Source organism: Phyllobates terribilis, unplaced genomic scaffold, assembly GCF_046119375.1.
Source record: "Phyllobates terribilis strain yellow unplaced genomic scaffold, ASM4611937v1 Scaffold_1__5_contigs__length_1240528914, whole genome shotgun sequence".
Lineage (NCBI taxonomy): Eukaryota > Metazoa > Chordata > Amphibia > Anura > Dendrobatidae > Phyllobates > Phyllobates terribilis.
In genome coordinates this window covers 883,731,320-883,754,970 of record NW_027362761.1, presented here as the reverse complement: position 1 = coordinate 883,754,970, position 23,651 = coordinate 883,731,320, and the positions used below count along the sequence as shown (strand labels likewise).

The 23,651-nt window shown below is 41.6% G+C and overlaps 1 protein-coding gene across 3 annotated transcripts in view; it reads left to right on the top strand.

Annotated features, from left to right (window-relative positions):
* LOC141154236 (bifunctional heparan sulfate N-deacetylase/N-sulfotransferase 3-like) overlaps nt 1–23,651 on the top strand; it is an 875,193-nt gene that overhangs the window by 322,267 nt on the left and 529,275 nt on the right. For all 3 annotated transcript variants that reach the window (XM_073639857.1, XM_073639847.1, XM_073639839.1), the window contains exon 3: nt 23,025–23,112. In XM_073639857.1, coding sequence (XP_073495958.1) covers nt 23,025–23,112 — 88 coding nt within the window. The remainder of the gene's footprint in view (nt 1–23,024; nt 23,113–23,651) is intronic.

Genomic DNA, 23,651 nt, shown 5'->3' with positions numbered 1-23,651 from the left:
CCAGAATCCCACAATGTCTGTCCGCTATTTCATCCTTCTTCTCTGCTAGATTTCTAAAACTTAAAATGGATTAAACTGAATTCATCATCTTTCCACCATCTCATTCGACCCCTCCATCTAAACTATCAAAGTCAATGGCTGCCCACTCTCCCCAGTCCCACAATCTCGCTGCCTTGGGGCAACCCTGGACTCTAATCTCTCTTTCAAATCACATATCCAAGTCCTTTCCATTTCCTGTTGTCTCCAACTCAAAAATATCTCCCGGTTCCGCACATTCCTCAACCAAGAATCTGTAAAAACACTAGTGCACACCCTCATCATCTTACGTCTCGACTACTGCAACCTACTGCATTGTAGCCTCCTCTCTAACACTCTTGCCCCCTCCAATCTATCCTAAACTCTGCTACCTCACTAATCCACCTTTCCCCCCGCTATTCCCCGGCCTCTCCTCTCTGTCAATTCCTTCACTGGCTCCCCATTGCCCAGAAACTCCAGTTCAAAACCCTAATCTTGGCATACAAAACCATGCTCAACCTGTCTCCTCCATACATCTGTGACCTAGTCTCCCTGTACTTTCCTGTACGCAACCTCCAATCCTCACAACATCTCCTTCTCTACTCCCCTCTTATCTCCTCTTCCCACAATCGCTTGCAAGATTCCTCCCGTGCTTCTCGCCTACTCTGGAACTCTCTACCCCAACACATCAGACTCTCGACTACCGTGGAAACCTTCAATAGGAACCTGAAGATCTACCTCTTCCAACAAGCCTACAACCTGCAGTAACCCTAACTCCACCATACCGCTGCATGACCAGCTCTGCCTTCACCTACTGTATCTTCACCCATCCTTTGTACATTGTGAGCCATCGCAGGCAGGGTCCTCTCTCCTCCTGTAAAAGTCGATGATTAATTTTTGTTCAAGATTATTGTAATTGTTTTTGCTATGTATATCCCCTTTTTCACATGTATAGCACCATGGAATAAATGGTGCTATAATAATAAATAATAATAATAACAAGAATAATAACATAGGTGACTAATCGACAATGAGGAATAAAAAGTAATGTTGTGAAGCTTTGGCAGATAACAGATTGTTAGTGACCCTAAGTAAGGCAGTTTTAGAAGATTGGTTAGGTTAAAAGAAAACTGGTTGAGAGGTGGAATGACAGTTCATGGTGGACATGTTTATGGATTCTAGAGGCAAACAGAAGTAACAAAATGAAGTGGCCTCCCCTCTAACACTCTCGCCCCCCTCCAATCTATCATTCCTGTAGAATGTAGGCCCACAAGGGCAGGGTCCTCTTCCCTCTGTACAGGTCTAATGTTGTTAGTTTGTTTACTGTAAGTGACATCTGTATTTGTTATGTAACCCTTTCTTTTGTACAGCACCATGGAATCAATGGTGTTATATAAGCAAATAATAATAATAAAAGTGGTGGAGGATGGTTTGCTGGATGACTTCTTCATGGTGAGTGCTCTGATGCATGCTTAAAAGAGAAGGAGAAGATGCCAGTGGTTAATGATAAGTTAAAGAGTTTCCTTGGCAAAGAGGTATGAGATGAGATGGACTAAGAAAAGTTAAGGACGGGTATCAAGGTGGTATTTAAAAAGTAGGGCAGAAAGGTTTTCACTGGTAGAATGGCATCGCCATTTTGCCGCGATTGTGCTTTTTGGGTGTGTACTTAGCATTTCTTGGTCGTTCCTTTTTGGGAAAGATAGAATTGGGCTAAAAATACAAAAGAGAAATAAAAATAAAACAGACTTAAACTGTGTGATTCTATATCTCACAAAGTGTGCATGTGACAAATTGCTGATTTTTTGCACACAAGTTTTATTAGTCTAATGACCATACATGTCACACCAATACCACGGCTAGTGGCCCCTGTTATTTTTTTCGGGAATGCCGTATACCTAACATTTATTACCTGGTCTTTTTTGTGAAGGGAAAAATTGTGGTTCAAAACAGTGATAAAAGATAAACTTGGTTTAATAAAAAATGAATGTTCCAAAAAAAATAGCAATAACAATAGATGTGGAAATTTAAAAGAAAAAAGAACCCTTAGCATATGACAATAAAAATGTAGGAGTGAAAAGCAGCAGCCCTCTGACATCAGTAGTATAGGAAAGAGTACTACCAAACTCAGGTTACAATTGTCTTCATTTGCCTTAATTAGAGGGGAGTAAATAGAGGACATTATAGACTATTTGGCACTTATCTCAGTCACAGAAGAATTCTTATTAGCACTGACAGTGACATCATAATTTTGAGTCAATGTTCTGTACATTCTTCCTCCTTTACTGCTGTAACTACTAATTTTTGATTGCAGACTCTCAATACTGTCAATTACATATCTCTATTTTATGACCCCTAGGTTTTTATACACAATAGTAAAAAATTCAGTTTGGTGCCCCATCCTTTACAAAGCTTAAGCAGTTTGAGTAGTCATCATGTGACCGCTCATATGTCATTTTCATGCTTATAGTCACGTGATAACCAGCTTCTTTTCCTGATTCTCTTAATGTTCAATAAAAAACTACAGCCCCTGAGAGAAGCAGGAAGAGAAGCATGTTGGCACATGACTGTATGTATGAAATCGCATATCGCAAGCAGAGACAAATCCTGATAGTGAGTATATTACACATTGTTATAATTTGGCATTCTAGAATGCTTCATTTTTAAATTAATGCCTGTAACATACGGTAAATACAGATGTATTAATTAGCGCTTAGTGAACCCGTGAATGTTCCGGTTCGCTTCATTCAGCCGGACCTTTTAAAAAGTCTGGCTCAGGACCCGAACTTGACATGAACTTGACCCTGGACACTGAACCCCATAAAAGTCAATGGGGACCCAAACTTCAGTGTTGTAAAATGGTTGGAGTAAGGGCTAGGGGGCTGCAAAAAGAAGAAAAATGAGGGTAAAAGCATGACAATTGCCCTGAAAACAAATAGAAAAAAGTAGTGCGTTTACAGAATATCAGGATCATTAAATATACAAAATATCTCAAAATATACTTTTATTTAATGATGGAAGGGACAAACAATTAAAAACAAAAGACCAAAAATTGGTTACTAGCATCATCTGATTAGTACCCCCCTCCTATATATCAAAAATTTAGATCTACAGAGAACTGAAGAATGTATAACTGTATAGTCTCCATATGTGACTATACAAATACACAGAATCTCCATATGACCAGGTACAAAAATTCCGACCAGTACACAACTAGGCATAAACAAGCTGTAAGAAGAAACAATTCAAAATAGTTGTAACTGATCCTGTGCATATAGAGTGATAGATAAACCTGTCAGTAGATTCAGGTCACTCTGTACATAATCAGAGGAGGAGGGATAAACATCCCACGCCTATTGCCACCAAGCGGCTCTGGCTACTTCATATATATGGTATTCATAATACAATATATTGTATTGTGTGTGTCTTTAGTGCGTTTTTCCGAAACCCCACTAACTACTGGTAGTTCCCTCAGTATTTCTTTTCTAAGTTTTCCCTGAAAACAAATGTGGATAGTGAAATTACTTAAAGGGGTTCTGTCACCATACCAATCATGGTAAAATAGGAAGTAAATGAATAAACATTAAAAAAGCTAACATTCCCCTCATAGAGACTGATGCTTGCTACCACCAGTCCAGTTAAAAATTTCACCCACAGAGCATGGGGCACAGTACTCCTACAGAAGCAACTTACAAAATTCACCCACAAAGCATGGGGCACAGTACCTCCACATCTACAAAATGTCTGCTCCAGTAGCATACATTACAAATGCCGCTGATGAAAAGCTGGTATTATGAACTTAAATCGAGCTGGCAGTCCACAGCGAGGTTTGCTACTGGCAGCCAAGTTAAAAATTTCCCCCACGAAGCATATTTACACATTTCCCCCACAGAAGATGATAACAAATTTCCCCCACAAAGCATGTTTTCACATTTTCCCCAGAGAATCTGATCAAAAATTTCACATACAGAGCATGTTTTCACATTTCCCTGAGAAAGCTGATTAATATTTTTACCCACAGAGGACATTTCCACGATTCCCCCACAGAAACAGATAATAAATTTCACCCACAGAGCATGTTTCCACATTTATCCCACAGATTCTGATAACAAATTTCACCCACAGAGCATGTTTCCACATTTCACTGAGAAAGCTCATTAAAAATTTCTCCCACAAAGCAAGTTTCCACATTTGCCTCACTGAAGCTCATAACAAATTTCACCCACGGAGCATGTTTCCAAATTTATCCCACAAAAGCTGATGACAAATTTCACACACAGAGCATGTTTCCACATTTCACCCACAGAAGCTGATAACAAATTGCACCCACAGAGCATGTTTTCACATTTCCCTGACAAAGCTGATTAAAAATTTCACACCTAAACAATGGGGCACAATACCCCCACAGGCAAGGTTGCAGAATACACACAGCAGCTTAAAGGCTCAGTACTCCCACAGATATGGGTGAAATAATACACACAGTGGCTTTTGGCAAGGTACTCCTACAGATATATGATTAATCCTTTCACCCCGAAGCATGGTTTCCCCTTCCTGACCAGGCCAATGTTTTAAATTCTGACAAGCATCACTTTATGAGGTAATAACTCTGGAACGCTTCAACGGATCCCACTGATTCTGAGATTTTTTTTCATGTCATATTGTACTTCATGATAGTGGTAACATTTCTTATGTTTATTTGTTAAAAAATAGGAAATTTGGCAAAAATTTAGCAATTTTCAAACTTTTAATTTTTATACCCTTACATCATAGAGTCATGTCTCACAAAGTAGTTAATAAATAACATTTCCCACATGTCCACTTTATATCAGCACACTTTTGGGAAAAAAATTGTTAGAAAGTTATAAGGGTCAAAAATTGACCTGCAATTTCTAATTTTTACAACAAAATTTACAAAACCATTTTTTTAGGGACCACATCACATTTGAAGTCACTTTAAAGGGTCTATTTGACAGAAAATCCCCAAAAGTGAAACCATTCTAAAAACTTCACCCCTCAAAGTGCTCAAAACCACATTCATGAAGTTTATTAACCCTTCAAATGCTTCACAAGAATTAATGGAATATGGAAGGAAAAATTATTTAACTTTTTCACAAAAATTTTACTTAGGCCCAAATTATTTTACTTTCACAAGAGTAACAGGAGAAAATGGAACCAAAAATTTGTTGTGCAATTTCTCTTGAGCCCACCGATACCCAATATGTGGGAAACCACTTTTTTGGTGCACGGCAGGGATTGGAAGGGAACTAGCGCCATTTGATTTTTTGAATGTAAAATTTGCTGTTATAATTAGCGAACGCCATGTCGCGTTTGGAGAGCCGCTGATGTGCCTAAACAGTGGAAACCTCCCTCAAGTGATATCATTCTGGAAACTAGACCCCTCAAGGAACTTGTATAGATGTGAAGTGAGCACTTTGAACCCCCAGGGGCTTCACAGAAGTTTAAAATCTTAAAAAAATCTAATTTTACCCACACAAATGTTTTTTAGCGCCATATTTTGCAATTTCACAATGGTAACAGGATAAATTACACCATGCAATTTGTTGTGCAATTTATCCTGAGAACACCAATACCCCATATGTGGGGGAAAACTATTGTTTGGGCGCACGGCAGGGCTCGGTAGGGAAGGAGTGCTATTTGACTTTTTGAATGTAAAATTTGCTGGAATAATTAGCGACGCCATGTCGCATTTGGAGAGCCCCAATGTGCCTAAACACTGGAAATCCCCCACAAGTGACACCATTTTGGAAACTATACCCCTCAGGAAACTTATCTAGATGTGTGGTGATCACCTTGAACCTCCAGGTGCTTCAAAGAAGTTTATAACGTTGAGCCATGAAAATAAAGAAATCACATTTTTCCACAAAAATGTCTTTTCAGCCCCAAACTTTGCATTTTCACTAGGGTAACAAAAAAAATTGTACCATACAATTTGTTGTGCAATTTCTCCTGAGAACACAGATACCCAATATGTGGGGAAAAACGGTGCACGGCAGGGCTTGGAAGTGAAGGAGCACCATTTTACTTTTTTAATGCAAAATTTGCTGGAATAATTAGCAAACGCCATGTCGCATTTGGAGAGCCCCTGATGTGCCTAAACAGTTAAAACCACCCATAAGTGACACCATTTTAGAAACTAGACCCCTCAGGGAACCTATCTGAATGTGTGGTGAGTACCTTGAAACCCCAGGTTCTTCACAGAAGTTTATAATGTTGATCCGATTTTCCCACAAAAATATTTTTTATCTCCAAATTTCGCATTTTCACAAGGGCAACAGGAGAAAATGGACCCCAAATTTGTTATGCAATTTCTCCTGAGTACGCCGATACGCCATATGTGATTTAAAACTACTTTTGAGGCATAGTGCAAAGCTCAGAATGGAAGGAGCGCCATATTGGACTTCAGATTTTGCTGGACTGGTTTGAGGGTGCCATATCACATTGGTAGAGCCCCTGAGGTGCCAGATCAGCCGAACCCCCCATAAGTAATCCAATTTTACAAACTACACCTCTCAATGAATTCATCTAGGGGATCATATTGACACCACAGGTATGTCACACCGTTTTATACTATTGGGCAGTGAAGAAAAAATAATTACATTTTAACCACAAAAATTTTTTTTCAGCCCCGGATTTTACATTTTCACACTGTGAAATGGGTAAAAATAGCACCAAAATGTGTTCCACAATTTCTGCTTAATTTAGAAATACGCCAAATTTGGCTGTGCAGTACTGCTTAGCCATACAATGAGACTGGGAGGGATGAAGAGCGTTTTGCCTCCTGGAGCGCAGATTTTCCTAGAATAGTTTGCGGACTCCATATACAGAGCCACTACGTGCTAGAAGATCAGAATCCCCATCAAGTGACACTGTTTTGGAAATCATACCCCATTGTGAATTTATCTATAAATGTAGTGGCGATTTTGACTCCATGGGTGTTTTCCAGAAACAAGCAGCATTGGATGTTGCTAAGTGAAGATTGCAAACTGTCGTTTTAGTGACAAAAACGTTGTAGCGACCAGTACGTTGTAGTGACCAGTACATTATGCCCAGCTCATGCTTCTGGAGACTTGCACCCGTAAATTAGGCAGGCTCTCAATGCTACAGGAATGTCAAACATATGAATGCTAACTGTGGTTTAGGCACACTGTAGAGCTCAGAAGGGAGGGGGACATTTGAATTTGGGAGCGCAAAATTCGCTAAATTTCTTTTGGAGGTTGAGGAGCCATTTAGGTTTTCCAGAGCCTTTGTGCAACCAGTAACGTGGAAACCCCCTCTATTTCCATTAACAGATGACAGTCCTCAGTAGGGACTTGCTTTTTTTGTGAATGGAGTTGAAGCTTGTATTGGGAACATTTTACATGACATTTGGGATCACATTTCTTCTGTGCTCTATGCTGAGCACTTATATTGGGGTTTCCATCTAAATCTCCGAGTGCCGTGATTCAGATGAAACCCCCGAGGGATCTATTCACTATAATGAGGGAGCAGTTACTCTGGACTCCATCTGGCCTCTGTTCAGCATCATCTTTCTTTTCAGAAGTGCTCAAAACTGTGGCCGACGGAACTTTTATGCACGCCTAATAAAAAGACAGACACCGCCGGATCATAGGCCACACGACGTCCACAGTGCCTCCATCTGGCTCATTATAGGGAATCTTCCACCAGGATTTCTGCCTGTATCACGTATTTCAGAGTTTTACACGGAAACCCCAGTGTAAGCGCTCAGCGCAGAGAGCAGGATAAACATGAGCCGAGCCTTACTGCAATCTTTGAGAGGCAGAATGAATAAATCAACAGAAGGTGAAGAATTAGTTTTATTTATTTTTTACGCTGTTCCTCATGCGGTATGAGTGATTGCACAAATTTATTCTTCAGGTCGGTGCGATTACAGCGATACCAAATTTATATCAGGTTTTTATGATTGGCAGCTGTCACACACTAAAACACAATTTTTATTGTAAAAACAAGATTTTACATCGCCATATTTTGATAGATATATTTTTTTTCACATTTCTGCCCACAGAACCATGTGATGACTTTTTTTTTTTTTTGCGGGACCAGTTGACGTTTTAATTGGTACCATTTTCGGTTACATGACATCTTTGATCGCTTTCATTTCCATTTTTTAGGTAGCAGAATGAACAAAAAACAGCAATTCAGGAATCATTTTTTGGGGATTTTTTTATGCCGTTCCGCATATGTTAAAATTGATAAAGTGGCTTTATTCTTCGAGTCCGTACGATTATACAGTGATACCACATTTATATCTTTTTTATGTTTTGGCACTTTTACACAATAAAAACTATTTCATAGAAAAATAATTATTTTTGCATCGATTTATTCTGAGAGCTGTAACTTTTTTATTTTTCCACTGACAGCTGTATGGTGGCTTGTTTTTGTGGGATAAGATAGATGACATTTTCAGCAATACTATTTTTATTAACATACGTCTTTTTGATCGCATTTTATTCCACTCTTTGCTCAGCAGTATTTTGATAACGCATAGTTTTGTACCTTGTTTTTCATGTATTTATTTTTCTGTGTTCACTGAAGGGGTTAACTAATGGGACAGTTTTATAGGTCAGATTGTTCCGGAAGTGGTGATACAAAATATGTGTACCTTTAGTTTATTTTTTTTTACACAGATAAATATATTTATTGGATTAATATATTATTTTGTTCTTTATTTTGTGATTTTTTTTATATTTTTATAATTTGTATTAACTTTTTTTTACTTTGTCCCACTATCGATCATCAACTTTTCCTGCCCTGATCACTGATCTAATACTCTGCAGTGCATCTGCACTGCAGAGCATTAGATCAACGTCTGACAGTCAGGAAGGAGGCGCGTCAGCTCCTGCTCTCTGAGAAGGCGTTGACAGGCCACCTGTCTGAAGGATGCTGAAGGATCCCGTGGCCATCTTGGGACCAGGGGTTACCATGGAGACCATCAGCACAACGCGATCCCATTGCGTTCTGCTGCTGGATGGAGACAGGGAGCTCACTCCTTCAGCGATGCCCTGCGATGTCACTGTTACTATTGACAGTGGCATCATAGGGGTTAAACACCAACACTCGGTGCTAGCACCAATCATGGGCATTGCTGTGTGGTTTCAGCTCTCACATAGAGCTGACACCACACTCAATCATGGCGGCACTCAGCATGAGCTGAGTATATATACGGCGCTTTGTGGGAACGCAGCTTCCACGGCACTATATATATATATATATATATGGCGGATGTCAGGAACGGGTTAAAGAATAAGCACAGCGGCTTTTGGCACAATGCTATCACAGACATGGTTGCATAAGAAGTTGAAGATTATGAAAACTTTTGATTATGCACTCTGCTATCACAGACACAGTTACAGAGTACATATAGAGAGTGTTTTTTTAAAATAGCGCACACGCAAAACCTAATGCTATCCCTCACTACAGCTATGTTCTGTCCTTACGCTAAGCAGAGCAGAAATAAAAAATAAGAATGTTGAAACAGGAGGAACAGGTCCAAGTGGAGAAGTAGGTGGCATTATAGGTGGAAGAGGCAGGCAGCACAGTGGCTCAGTGGTTAGCGTTTCAGCTTTGCAATGCTGGGGTCCTGAGTTCAAATCCCACCAAGGGCAACTGTTGCACACACGCCGCTAGGTTCAAATAGGGGAGAGACAGGTTACTTGAATTCTCAGGGTAACCGTATACCATGTGCTGCAGCTTCTCTCAGGCACACAGGGATATTGACCCTCAGGCACAGACAGGTAAGTTGTTTCACTTGCTGAACAGACACACTTGACAAGAGTCCTCATAAACAGTAGAATAGTAGCATATAATAAGAAGCTGCATAGCCAGTGCAAGTTAAGTCTTATGAGCAACAGGCTCCAGTGACAAATAGTACAATTTCCTCAGCAGCACATCAGTTCCCAGTAGTACAGAACAGCACAGTTCTAATGCAAAGGCACATTAATGAACGCAGCATTATTTACAGCACAGTGAGATGGAGGAGGAGTTTGCTGAGGATTATCCCTGTGACACCATTTCTTCCAGTCCTTACCTGTTTGCCTGACAATACTCTGAACTGCTAGTTCAGGAACTCTACCTGACCTGTGCTTAGCTTCACTCCTGACTTGAATCCTTTTCACTTGCAGGGGCATTTCTGTCAGATGCAGAACACATACCACCTTTCTCTTCGGCTCCAGCCAGACAGTAAACAACTTCCCCACAATCCCACTGGGGCTCTGCTAAAACACTCCCCTTCTCCTGTGACTGTGTTACTTCTAATAGTTTCTGAATGCTTTTAAAGCAACAGCACTACTTCTGCATGTAACACTCTTCCCTCCTTTTTGAATGTCGTCATTGACATTCATCTAAATTGGTCAATCTGACCAATTCTGAGACAGTAGTGAAAGTTGGATAACTTTATATACAAATTGGCATTGTGAAATTGGTATAACATTCATAAATATAGATAACAACCTAATCTTATGACCTTTTTCTTGTAAGATGCCTGTAAGAAATAAACAATTAACACATTTAAAATAATCAGCATCTCTTCAGCTGGAGCTTTTCGTATGTCTTCAACCCGCTCTCTCTCTCTATGCTTTAACAGTTCTTCATTTCTACAAAGTATTTTAAGGAAAATCAAAGCATGAAAACAAGTCTTTCCACCAGGAAACATTTTCCATACTGCCTCTCGGTGGTGAATACCACTCAAGTGGCCTTACCTGGTCCACAGGCAGAGATACCTGTTTCCAGTCGACAGTCCTTGGCACTTGACTCAGTTCACCAAGTGTCTCATATGTCAGCATCACGGGCCTCCTCACTTCTCGAGTCAACATCCTCCTTGTGGGTTGTTCCTCAGACACCACAGGTTCTTCGGTCACAGAAGTTTCTTTCACCGCACTCATTTCCTGTGCTTCCTCAGATTCTCTTGGAGCTGCCTCTGTAAGTTCCTGTACTTTTCCTGAGTCGCTTGTTTCCACACGGTCTGGTAATTCCACTCCTCCTGAGTGTCGATCGGTCTCTGCAGGGGCCAGTGTTCAATCATCACATCTGAATTGGACTTCATCTGTACTCCTTGGTACGAACTCTGGAGCCTCGGGACTTAGTTCACTCTCCTGCGGATGGTACATCCTTCTCCTTGCCGGTCCGAGAAATACAACGGTGTGTTCTTCTCCATCGGAACTTTCAAGGTCACTATCCACTTCCGGAGCTTCAGTCTGTGGTGGTGCCTTAGTCGATCTCGGATGATGTCGGTCTATTTCTGGGAAGTCTTGTTGTTGTGGGAGATAATCACAGAGTAGCAGTAAATTCTGATGGACTATTCTGTTTTTTTTGTCTCAGATTTCATACACTGGGCTGTAATCAGCTTTCCTCCTTACGACCACATACACATTGTCTTCCCAATATGAACAAAGTTTTCCTGGACCGCCTTTCTCACATACGTTCTTGATTAGCACCCGGCTTCCTGGTGCCAATTCTGCTCATAACATTTTCGATCATAGTACTCTTTACTCTTGCTCTGTCCTTGCATAACCACTTTGGATGCTATCTTGTATGCCTCTGACATCCATTCCTTCCATTTCCGAACGTAATCCGGATACGTTCTGTAAGTCTCTGACACTGGAGTATCGAACATGATGTCGATTGGCAGTCTTGGCGATCGTCCATACAATAGGAAAAAGGGTGAGTAACCCATTGCATTGCCCTTTGTACAGTTATAGGCATGTACCACTTTTGACAGAGAACTATTCCAGTCTTTCTTTTCATCAGCTGTTAAAGTGCGCAACATCGACAATAATGTCCGGTTAAAACGTTCCACTTGTCCATTACCCTCTGGGTGATAAGGCATTGTGTGGGATCTCTGAATACTACAGTTCTTTCCTAGCTTGGAAAAGAGCTGGTTCTCAAATTCTCTTACTTGGCAGTGGTGTAACCTCGTAGGGAACCCAAACCTCAAAGCAAAATCATTGAAGATCTTCTCTGCTGCTGTTTGACCCAATTTATTGGTGGTGGCATATGCTTCAGCAAATCGAGTGACTGCTTTGCCATGGAGTTCCACTGGTCCTAAGAGTTCTTTTAGTGACTGAAGGCAAGAGTGGGGCAGGTATCGCCTTCTACATTCTTCATTTAAAAGGTTCACTTGGGCTCCTGTGTCTCACAGTGCTTTTACTAGGAGTCCATCTAGCTGGCACTGTATAAAGCACCTTTCACCAATTAGGCTGATGAGGCTATCTTTACTGATCGAGTAATCCTCCTCCCAGGAGTACATCATTTGACCTCCGCACTGGGGATTAAGTAACTGATGCCCCTGTCTCCCTTGCAACAGTTGCAGATGGGAACACACTTGGGGATAGTACTGACGCAGCCATTTGACTTCATGCGCCATTCTGGGGTTTGGTGAGATTTGGATTTGCTTCTGGGGCCTCCTCTGTGTCGCGGTTACCTGTCGCCCCGCACTGGTAACCTCCTGTCTTTTAACCCAAATGACCATGACCATTGGCATTCCTTGGCATAATGTCCTTCCTCACCGCATCTTAGACAGTGGACACACACCGTTCTCTGATTTGATGAATGGCACGCTTCACAAGCCGGGTATCTTCTGTTTTGGAACCCCCTCCTGGGTCTAGGGATACCGGTTCTGGCCTGGAACGAATCAACTTTTTCACCTCAATCAACTCAGCTCACAGTTCTCCTATTACATCCTCCCAGTCAGTGCTGGCAGGTCTCTCTTTTGTTGGTGATTTAAGGTTCGCTCTCAGAGATGACACTGGAAGGTCTCTATGATGATCTTCAGACTGGCCACTTGGGGTCTCCCACTTCAGCTGACTAATTTTGGTGATTTTAGGAGCAGAGCCTTTCTTTTAACTTCTGTTCGCTCTCTGACTCCAAACTAGCGGCCTCATTCATTTTTTCAATTAGGACTTTGTCCAAAATGCCAGGATCTTCTAGGTACTGTTTCAGCTACAACTTGTTACTTTTGCTGATTAATCCTATTCCCAGTGATCTCAAGAACTTCTTCTGGACTAGTCCAGCATCAAACTTCTCTTCTGCTTCTACATCTCTTGATGCAAACAACAGTCTATCCTTCAGTTCAATTGCTCTGAACAAGAAATTTTGGGGTGATTCATTATTTTTCTGAGAGAGGTTAATGAGTCGGTGAAACAATTCTGAAGTACTCTCTTCTTTAGAGTGCCCTTTTAAAATCATCTTCAGCTGTTGCAAGGTCAATTGACTTTTCATTTCTAGCATACTACATAGGTTCAGTCCTGGGCTGATCAGTTTCACCACCCCCTCAAGATCTCATCTGGCTGGTAGACTTTCTGTAAGCCTGCATCAATCTGGTGCAACAAGTTCCTATAAGACAGTTTCTCTTTCTGTTCACACTCTCCAATCTGTCCCAGGATTTGGAATTCTATCCTTATGGTGATTTGTGGTGTTAGAGAGGACTGTCTACCGGATTTATCTAACCTGAGCAGGTTAAAGGTCCTGTCTGAGTCTATCACCCGTTCAGAGGTTTTGGTTGATTCCTGCAGGGCTGTTGTTAAGGCTTTGAATTGCTCTTTCAATTCCTGTAGTTCAGTCTGTGGATGGAGATTCCCACTTTTGGTAATTGGTGCCGCCCCTCCATCCTCCAACTTCAAACTGGTTAGAAACTGTGTTAGTTCCTGGAGAAATGTCCCCATGACGTCTTCAGCTTCTTTCTCCTCCATGTCATCCACTTTTGCATTAATGGCAGCTAACAGTTGCCTGCGGTTATGTGCTTTGGAAATCTGTTCTACTGACATCTTTATATGTTCTGCTACTCTTCTCAATTCTTTACAGGTTAACTGATGAAGCAGCTCACTAATTCTGTCCATTTTTATTTCCACATCCATTGCTGCTAGTGATTTTTTCTTTAATATTTGTCCCCTTTAACTGGTGTAGCAGAGTTGAGTTGAGGTGCTGTGCTGCTGTGTTTTTCCAGACACTTTTCCTCTTCTCCCTCTACATGCTAATTCCCGCTCAGGTTACACGCATGCCTCTAGGTTCAGATAGGGGCTAGACAGGTTACATAAATTCTTTGGAATCCTGGGGGAACCATTACTCAGGGTGACCATAGACCATGTGCTGCAGCTTCTCTCAGGCACACAGGTGTATTGACCCTCAGGCACAGACACGTAGGTTGTTTCACTTGCTGACCAGACACACTTGACAGGAGTCCTCATAAACGGTAGAACAGTAGCATTTAATAAAAAGCCGCACAGCCACTGCAAGTTAAGTCTTATGAGAAACAGGCTCCAGTGACATACAGTACAGTTTCTTTAGCAGCACAGCAGTTCAGTCTTCCCAGTAGTACAGGACAGCACAGTTCTAATGCAAAGGCACATTAATGAACGCAACATTCTTTACAGCACAGTGAGATGGAGGAGGGGGGAGGGTTTGCTGAGGGAGATGATCCCTGTGACACCATTTTTCCAGTCCTTATCTTTCAGCCTGAAAATACTCTGCACTGCTAGTTAAGGAGCTCTACCTGACCTGTGCTTAGCTTCACTCCTGACTTGAATCTTTTTTACTTGCAGGGGCCTTCTGTGAGATACAGAACACACACACACCCTTTCTCTTTGGCTCCAGCCAGACAGTAAACAACTTCCCCACAATCCCCCTGAGGCTCTGCTAAAACACTCCCCTTCTCCTGTGACTGTGTTACTTCTAATAGTTGCTGAATGCTTTTAAAGCAACAGCACTACTTCTGCATGTCACACTCTGCAGCAGCACTACTTCTGCATGTCACACAACATCTGCAAGGAGTTTGTATATTCTCCCCATGTTTGCGTGGGTTTCCTCCGGGTACTCCGCTTTCCTCCCACACTCCAAAGACATACTGATAGAGAAATCAGATTGTGAGCCCCATGGGACAGTGCCGTTAATGTCTGTAAAGTGCTGTGTTATTAATGGCGCTATATAACTGAGTAAAATAAATAAAGATTCAAGGGAGGAATAATCCAACACTGTCTTTTGTTTTTTCTTTCATAGTTTTTTTTGTTTGTTTGTTTTATGGAGCTGACTTAAAACAATCTAAAATAAACAAAACTAAAACTAGCAATCTATAACAAGAAGGTGTAGGTCCAAGTGGAGGAAGAGGTGGACGTGACAGTATAGGCGGAGGAGTCAAATGAGGAGCAATCCAGCACTGTTTATTTTTTTGCATCTTTTTCATTTTTTCATACTTTTTTCTTTTTTGCTTTTTATTTTTGTTATGCAACTGAGTTAGAACAACCTACAATTTACAACACTAAACTAGCTATCTAGAACCACAAGACGTAGATCCAAGTGGAGGAAGAGTTGGACGTGTCAGTATGGGTGGAAGACGCAAGGGTGGAATAATCCAACATTTTTTTTTTAATTTTTTTGTTTTTTTGTATTTTGCTATGAAACTGACTTAAAACAACCTAGATTTAACAAAACTAAAACTAGGTGGACTTAACAGTGTAGGTGTAAAAGGTGGAAGAGGAGGTAGCCAACACAGTTTTTGGGGCTTTTTATTTGGGGAGGAGGCACTCAAATGAAACAAATGGCAAATAGAGTTGAAGACTGGCTGGGTGTGGCTGTTATAGTTGTCTAGTCAGCCAAAGGTATGGACAAGTCCTGTGGGATCCATGCCTGGTTCATTTTAAGGAATGTTAATTTCCCAACGTTGGATGTGGACATACAGAAGTGCCTGTCTGTAATGACACCCCCATCCATGCTAAACACACATTCTAACAGTACACTTGTCGCAGGGCAGGCCAGCACCTCCAAGGCATAAAGGGCAAGCTCAGGCTATGTATCCAATTTGGAGACCCAAAATAAGGCAGACCCCTCTGGATCATGGAGACATGTGGACACGTACTCTTCCACTATATTGTTGTAATGCTGCCTCCTGCTAATACGGACCGCATCATATTGTGGTGCCGGGTGTTGTGGGATGCTTATAAAGTTTTGACACTTTTCTACCATGCTAACCCTGACTTCCGAGGAGTTGGCGGTGCCCCTACTTCCTTGGTGACTTCCTCCTCAGTCTTTGCCTTGTTGATCCACTGAGTCCCCGCTGTCAGGTGGAAAAGCCATTAGTGTTTTTCTACCAGTGTGTGTTTGTATTCACGCATTTAGCGATCCCTCTCCAGTGATAAAACTAATGATGGTACTTTGTCCTTGTAGCGGGGATCCAACAGGGTGGTCACCCAGTAATATGCACTGGTAAAAATACGGGCAACTCAGTGGTCATTGCGCAGGCACTGCAGCATGTATTGGCTAATGTGTTTCAGGCTGCCCAGAGGAAACTACAAGCTGTCCTCAGTGGGAGGTATTTCGTCTGGGTACTCTGCATCCCCCCCTGCCAGGCTCCAATGATGGCTGTGAGCTGGTCTGAGTGCCATCCTGCTGTGAACACAGTTCTTCCTCCACCACCTCCTCCTAATCATCATCCTCCCAAACTGTCCCCAGGCTGTCCCCAGGTTTGAAACTGGGCCGATGTTGGGACAGTAACCCACCTGCCGACCCATGTGTGGATGACATGCCAGTTAAAGGTGTGAATTGGCTTTGCTCCTCCTCCTCATGTGCCACTGCCTCATCCATCATGGCCTGAATTGTTTTTTCCAACAGGCATATAAGTGGTATAGTAACACTGATGATGGCATCATCACACATTCCTCATGGAGGCCCTGTCATTGGTGGTGAAGTAGTGTTGTTCTGCAGAGTGACTCAGCCATGCACGCTGCAGCCAAAACTCCACCATTGCCTGCTGCTGCTCGCGCATATGCAAGGTTGAGTTCCACCTTGTTGGTGCGTCGCATATCAGCTAGGAAGGCAGAAGTGATGCTGCAGATCAGAAAGGTGAGCAGCTGCAGGGTGAGAATGCCGAAAGTGCGGACATACTGCCCGCACTTTCAGCAGTATCTCTGACATGTGTGGGTAGTTTTTCAGGAAGCTGTGCACCACCAAGTTCGGCATATGCACCAGGCAAGGGATGTGCATCAAACCGGCTAGGCCCAGAGCTGCTATGAGATTTTAAACATTATCACACACCAGAAGGGCTTGAGGTTAACTGGCACCAATCACTCATCTGTCTGCAGTTTGATCCCAATCCACAGCTCCTGCGCGTTGTGGGATTTGTTTCCAAAACAGAGCAGTTTAAGAACAGCCTGCTGTTGTTTCCCCCTGATTCTGCTAAAGCTGGTGGTGCAGGTATTCCGATGACCAAATGATGAGATGGTGGAGGAAGCAGAGTAGGAGGAGGAGGCATCCAGGACAGATAAACGTCCAGCAATACTAGGTGTTGGTAGGACATGAGCTGAAATGCCTACTGCTTCTGTCTTAGCTGCCACTACATTTACCCAGTGGGCAGCTAGGGGGATGTAACGTCCCTGGCCTTTCTTACTGGTCCATGTATCGGTGGTTATGTGGACCTTGCCACTGATGGCATTGCGCAGTGCACACCTAATTTGGTCTACAACATATTTGTGCAGGGATGGCCCATCTGGAAAAGTAGTGGTGGCTAGGAACAACGTACTGCGGGATAGCCACCGCCATCAGTTTTTTAAAGCTGCCAGTCCAGCAGAATGTCCAGCCAGAATGACAGCATTTCAATGGCCAGTAATTTGGAAATGCTGTCATTCAGGACCATGGCTCTTGTGTGACTAGAGGGTTATCTCCTCTTTCTCTCAAGGATTTGGGAGATAGAAAACTGAACACTTCCATGGTATGGTGTGGAGATGCTTGGTGACACTGATGATGGTGGTGGTGATGCTGTACCATCCTCTCTTTGCGATGAGTCAAGTGGCCCTGTTGATCGTGAGCATGAGGAAGAGGCCAAGGCCGCCGCAGAAGATTGAGCAGGAGGAGGCTCAGATCTCACATGCTTTTTAAGGTGTGTACTCCACTGCACCTCATGCTTGGAATTCTGATGCCTCGTCCTACAGGTGGTACTCAGGTTCAGAACATTTATGCCTCACTTCAGGATCCGGTGGCACACAGTGCAAACCACCTGTCGCTTGTCGGCAGCACATTCCCTGAAGAAATGCCATGCCAGTGAGATCTTTTGAGCTGTCTTTGGTGTGCTTATTTCAGCGGCGCGGTTGGCAGTATCAGTTGACATACTGGCTAGGAGCAGTCCACTGTGCCTTTGCACCCTGCTGTCTCTTTTGCTGTGCTGCTGTGGCAGTGTGGCCACCTCCTCTTCCTCTGAACTGTGCACACCACTAGAATTGCCTCCTCTCCATGTGAACCTCATCAACCCCTGCATAATCTTCCAACGACTCCTCATCCCTGTCCTCCTTGTTGGTCTGCACACTGCAAAAAGACGCTTCAGTTGGTAACTGATATATGTCATCTTCTGACATGTCCAGCGGTGGTCCACTAACTGTGTATACTAGCTCTCCCACATAGTCATCCTCCAATAAAACAACTGATTGGGCATCAGTGCACTCAGTCTCTTTCACTTTTGGGGCAGGGCCAGGTGGATGGGCCACAGAACCCTAGCCAATGGAGTCATCAAAAAGCAGATGAAATATAAACTGGCCAGCGAGGCTCAAACTAACCTCCTCCTTCTCCTCATGATCATGTTTCTCATTGCTGTACCACAGTAGTACTTGGTTGGTGACATCATCATCTACTACTTGTACTCTGTCTCCTCCATCTCCTTAATACCATCAGATATCTAATTCTGATTGTGTGGCCAGGAAACATTAATATGCACCCAATCATCTGCTGTCAAGTTGATTATGCAGTTGGTTAACATACTTTTGATAAAAAAAATGGCTAGGACCATCCCGAATAGGTTCACAATGATGTGGTGGGATGGCTTTTACTTTGTTGTAATTATAATTATTTATTTGTGTCTGATAATTTTGTTAAAGTATAATTCTGCATATGACAGCTGACACCCTGCAGTATCGTCCCCAGCCAGTTATGATGTCGATCGGGGACCCCTGCTATGAGGATCGCCAATGGTTACCATGGTACCCTGAGGTCATGTGATAACCTCAAGGTACTGAGGTCTGTGAGATCTAGCTATAAGCTGGGTCTCACAGGTTGAGTCAGTGAAGCACTGACAGTAGACAAGTATTGCAATGTATGAGACCAGTGATCAAAGTGAAAATTATACATGTCCCACAGTGGGACTTAATGAAAAAGTAAAAAAAAAGTGAAATAAAATATGTGCACAAAAATCACTAAAATCCATTTCGCTACACAAAACACAGCGTTTGTGATCAAACAAAAATAAACCAAAAAACGTACATCTAATTGGTATGGCTGCTTCCAGAACGACTCGTTCTCTAAAACTAGCATGTTATTTATTCCGTATGGCAAACACCATAAATAAATAAATAAAAAACACGTCAAAAATGTCACTTTTCATCATACTGACTCACAAAAAAGGGAATAAAAAGCGATCAAAAAGTCGTATGTAAAAATAAATTGTAGAAATAAAAACGCCAAACCGTCCTTCAAAAACAAGCCTTAATATGGCTCATTTGGCAAATAATTAAAAAGTTACAGCTCTCAGAATATGACGATGCAAAAACAAATTCAGTTTTGTAAAATAATGTTTTTAGTCTGTAAAAATAGCAAATCATAAAAAAAAAAAATAAACCTGGTATCGTTGTAATTGTACCAATCCGGCGAACAATTTGGAATTTGGTCTTATCACTTTTACCGCATAGTAAACAGCGCAAAAAATGAAAACAATAATTGAATTGCTGTTTTTTGTTCATTCTGTGTCTGAAAAATATTAATAAAATTAAAAATTATTATGTACCCCAAAATGGTACTAAAAAATTCTGCAACTCGTCCCACAAAAAATAAACCCTCATTCAGCGCTGTTCTCCAAAAAATAAAAAAGTTACAGCTCTAAGAATACGTTGACAAAAAAAACAATTTTCTAAAAAAGCATTTTTACTGCGTGACAGCATCAAAACCTAAAAAAAAACATATAAATCTGTCGTCGAGGTTTCCGTGTAAATTCCCCAAGACTGCAGTTTAGACAAAACCCTTCACGGAACCACTCACGTACAAGGCAGATGAAGTCACTTTGGACTGGCCTCTGCTCTGGTGCGGTCTCACCATTTTAGGCGTCTATTTGGCGTGCAGATCTGTGCATGCCTAAAAAGATGGATGCCACCGGAGCAGACGGCAAATGGAGTACAAAGTTTCTTCATCTGCCTCAATATGTTGGATGGTTCCATTGGGGGTGTCGTCCGAATCGTATTTTTGTGGGATTTACACAGAAACCCCGACGTAAGTGCTCAGCGTAGAACACAAGAAGGCGATCCCAGCCTTATTCTGGAAGCGATCGAAAAATATTATGTACCCCAAAATGTTACCAATAAAAACCCTAATTTATCCCGCACAAAACCAGCCCCCACTCAGGTCTGTCATCGGTCACTGGAACTATAGGGGGTCCCACGTCAGTGGTAGAACAAAGACTCTAGAAAAGCAACATGACTCGCACCCCCTGAAATAAAATCCAGTGAATTCTGCGCTCCTGAATCCAAATGCCAACCTGCTTCTGAGCCCCACAGTGCCTAAACCCCAGTAAGCGGCCACATTTATTGTAGTGGGGAGAGAGCACTTAACAATTTACCAGTGCATGTCTCCAGAAGCACAAGCTGGGCACAATGTATCGGGGTGCACCAATATATGGGGGCGCAATATATGGGCACTAAACTGGCATGTTTGCAGTTCTCCAGAAAAAAAGCCTGGCGTGAATGTTACAAAATAGTCTCTGCAGCCATAGATTAATTCATTGTGAGGTGTAATTTCTATAATGGGGTCACTTTTGTTTTTTTTCTGCTGTTCGGGCACTTGTCTGAGCGGTGTATACTGCAGACACCTTTTCAGTGCTGCCTGCTGCAGTGTAATCCACTCCCAGATGTCTGATGAAGGTCTTACCGACCGAAACGTCTTTATCGAATCTGTAATTTCTATGAGCAATAAAATAATTCAGTCTGTTTGAAGAAGCGAGTGCCAAGTCTTTCTTACACTGTTTAAAGGACTGTTTAAAGCAGTGTTTGTTACAATAACATTTTTCCCTATTAGCTATTGGAAAAAATACAAATTTAGGGCTAAAACTACATTTTCGTGAAAAAATTAAAATTATCAATATGACGACCTAATGTCATCAAATTCTGTGTAGTACCTGTGGGTTCAAAATGCTCACTATACCCCTGGATAAAATCCTTGAGGGGTGTAGTTTCCAAAATGTGGTAAATTGTCGGGGGTTCTACTGTTTAGGCACATCAGGGGCTCTCCAAATGTGACATGGAGCCCGCAGACCATTCCATCAATGTCTACGTTCCAAAATGTCAATCCTTCCTTTCCGAGCCCTGCTATGCGCCCAAGCAATAGTTTTTTTCCTACATTTGGGGTATCGGCATACTCAGGAGCAATTGCACAACACATTTTGGGTTCCATTTTCTCCTGTTACCGTTGTGAAAATAAAAAATGTGTGGCTAAAACTGCATTTTTGTGGAAAAAATAGATTTTTAATTTTCACGGCTCTACATTATAAACTTCTGTAAAGCACCTGGGGGTTCAAGGTGCTCTACACACATCTAGATATATTCCTTGAGGGGTATAGTTTCCAAAATTGGGTCACTTGTGGAGTATTTCCGCTATATAAGCACATTAGGGGCTCTCCAAACGTGACATGGTGTTCGCTCTAGATTCTAGCCATTTCTACAGTCAAAGAGTCAAACGGTGCTCCTTCCCTTCCAAACCTTGTCATATACCCAAACAGTAGTTGTACCCCACAAATAGGGTATCGGCATTCACAGGAGAAATTGCACAACAAATTGTGGGGTCCATTTTCTTCTGTTACCCTTGTGAAAAAAAATTGGGGACTAAAATGACATTTTTGAGGAAAAAATTTGATTTTTTATTTTCATGGCTCTACATTATAAACTTCTGTGAAACATCTGGGGGATCAAGGTGCTCAACACACATCTAGATACATTCCTTGAGGGGACTAGTTTCCAAAATAGGGTCATTTGTGGGTGATTTCCACTATTTAGGCTCATCAGGGGCTCTTCAAACGCGACATGGCGTCCACTCTCGATTCCAGACATTTCTGCATTCAAAGAGTCAAACAGAGCACCTTCCCTTCTGAGTCTTGCCATGTGACCAAACAGTAGTTTTACCCCATATATGAGATATTTGCTTAATCAGGAGAAATCGCTCAACAAATTTTGGAGTTTTTTTTCTCCTGTTTCCTTTGTGAAAAAAAAAATAGGGCTAAAGTAAAATTTTAGTGAAAAAAAAATAAAATGTTAATTTTTTTCCTTCCACATTGCTTTACTTCCTGTGAAGCACTTGAATGGTTAATAAACTTCTTGAATGTCGTTTTGAGGACTTTGAGGGGTGTACTTTTTAAGATCGTGTCATTTTTGTGTATTTTCTGTCATATAGGTCCTCCAAAGTCACTTCAAATGTGATGTGGTCCCTAAAAAATGGTTTTGTAAATTTTGTTGGATAAATGAGAAATTGCTGGTTTTAACCTTTCTAACTCCCCCCCCCAAAAAAATTCTGTTTCAAAAATAATGCAGAAGTGAAGTAGGCATGTGCGAAATGTTATTAACTATTTTTTGTGACATATCTCTCATAAGATTTAAAAGTTTGAAAATTGCAAAATTTTCAAAATGTTCTTCAAATTTCCGATAATTTCACAAATAACACAAGTCATATCAAATAAATATACCACTATTATGAAGTACAATATGTCACGAAAAAACAATCTCAAAATCAGTGGGATTCATTGAAGCATTCCAGAGTTATAACCTCATAAATTGATACTGGTCCAATTTGAAAAATTTGACCTGATCATTAAGGACATAATTGGCTCAATCACTGAGGGGTTAATACATGCACTTTACATATATTACTTAGAGCTAACAGATAATCAAATAAAATAACAACTGAAATGGTCCTTTCAGGCAAAATCTGAATTCTGTGATTTTCTGATAATTAAATTGTCTATTTTTCAGGCGCTTCTGGACACACAGCGGTTGCTAAGAACAAAAGTTACTAATTTTACATTTAACCTGGGATTTTCTGGAAAGTTCTACCACACAGGTAAGGCACAATGTGGCTATTTTTTTTTACAGATATAGCCTAGCGGAGATTATTTATCACAACTTTATATGCTATCACAATGTGTTTCTATTTCTGTCCACGGGGCTACGGACAAAGCCACCACTCAATAATAAATTTAGCTCTGCACATATGTTACATAAATCAAAGGGTTTTTCCTAGTACAAAAAAAGAAAAAAAAAGGAAAAATGATATGGCCTTTATTTTCATTTTTAGCTTCGCTTCAGTCCCCTGCAGCCATCTTTGTGGTTTGTTATTGTTTACATCATGAACTTCCTGGCTACTCTCTCTCTCTATACATCTGGAGTACATTTCCCAAGAAGCAGAGTTGTATCTGTCCCACAATTCACCCATTCCTACATTGCTATCAAACACTCTCCCTACACTGTATGATGCCCCATAACCACCACACACAAGATAATGCCCCATGGCACCCCCATGTAGTATGATGCCCCATAGCTCATCATACATCCACGCCCTCCCACACACACACAATACGATGCCCTCAATGCACCCACACA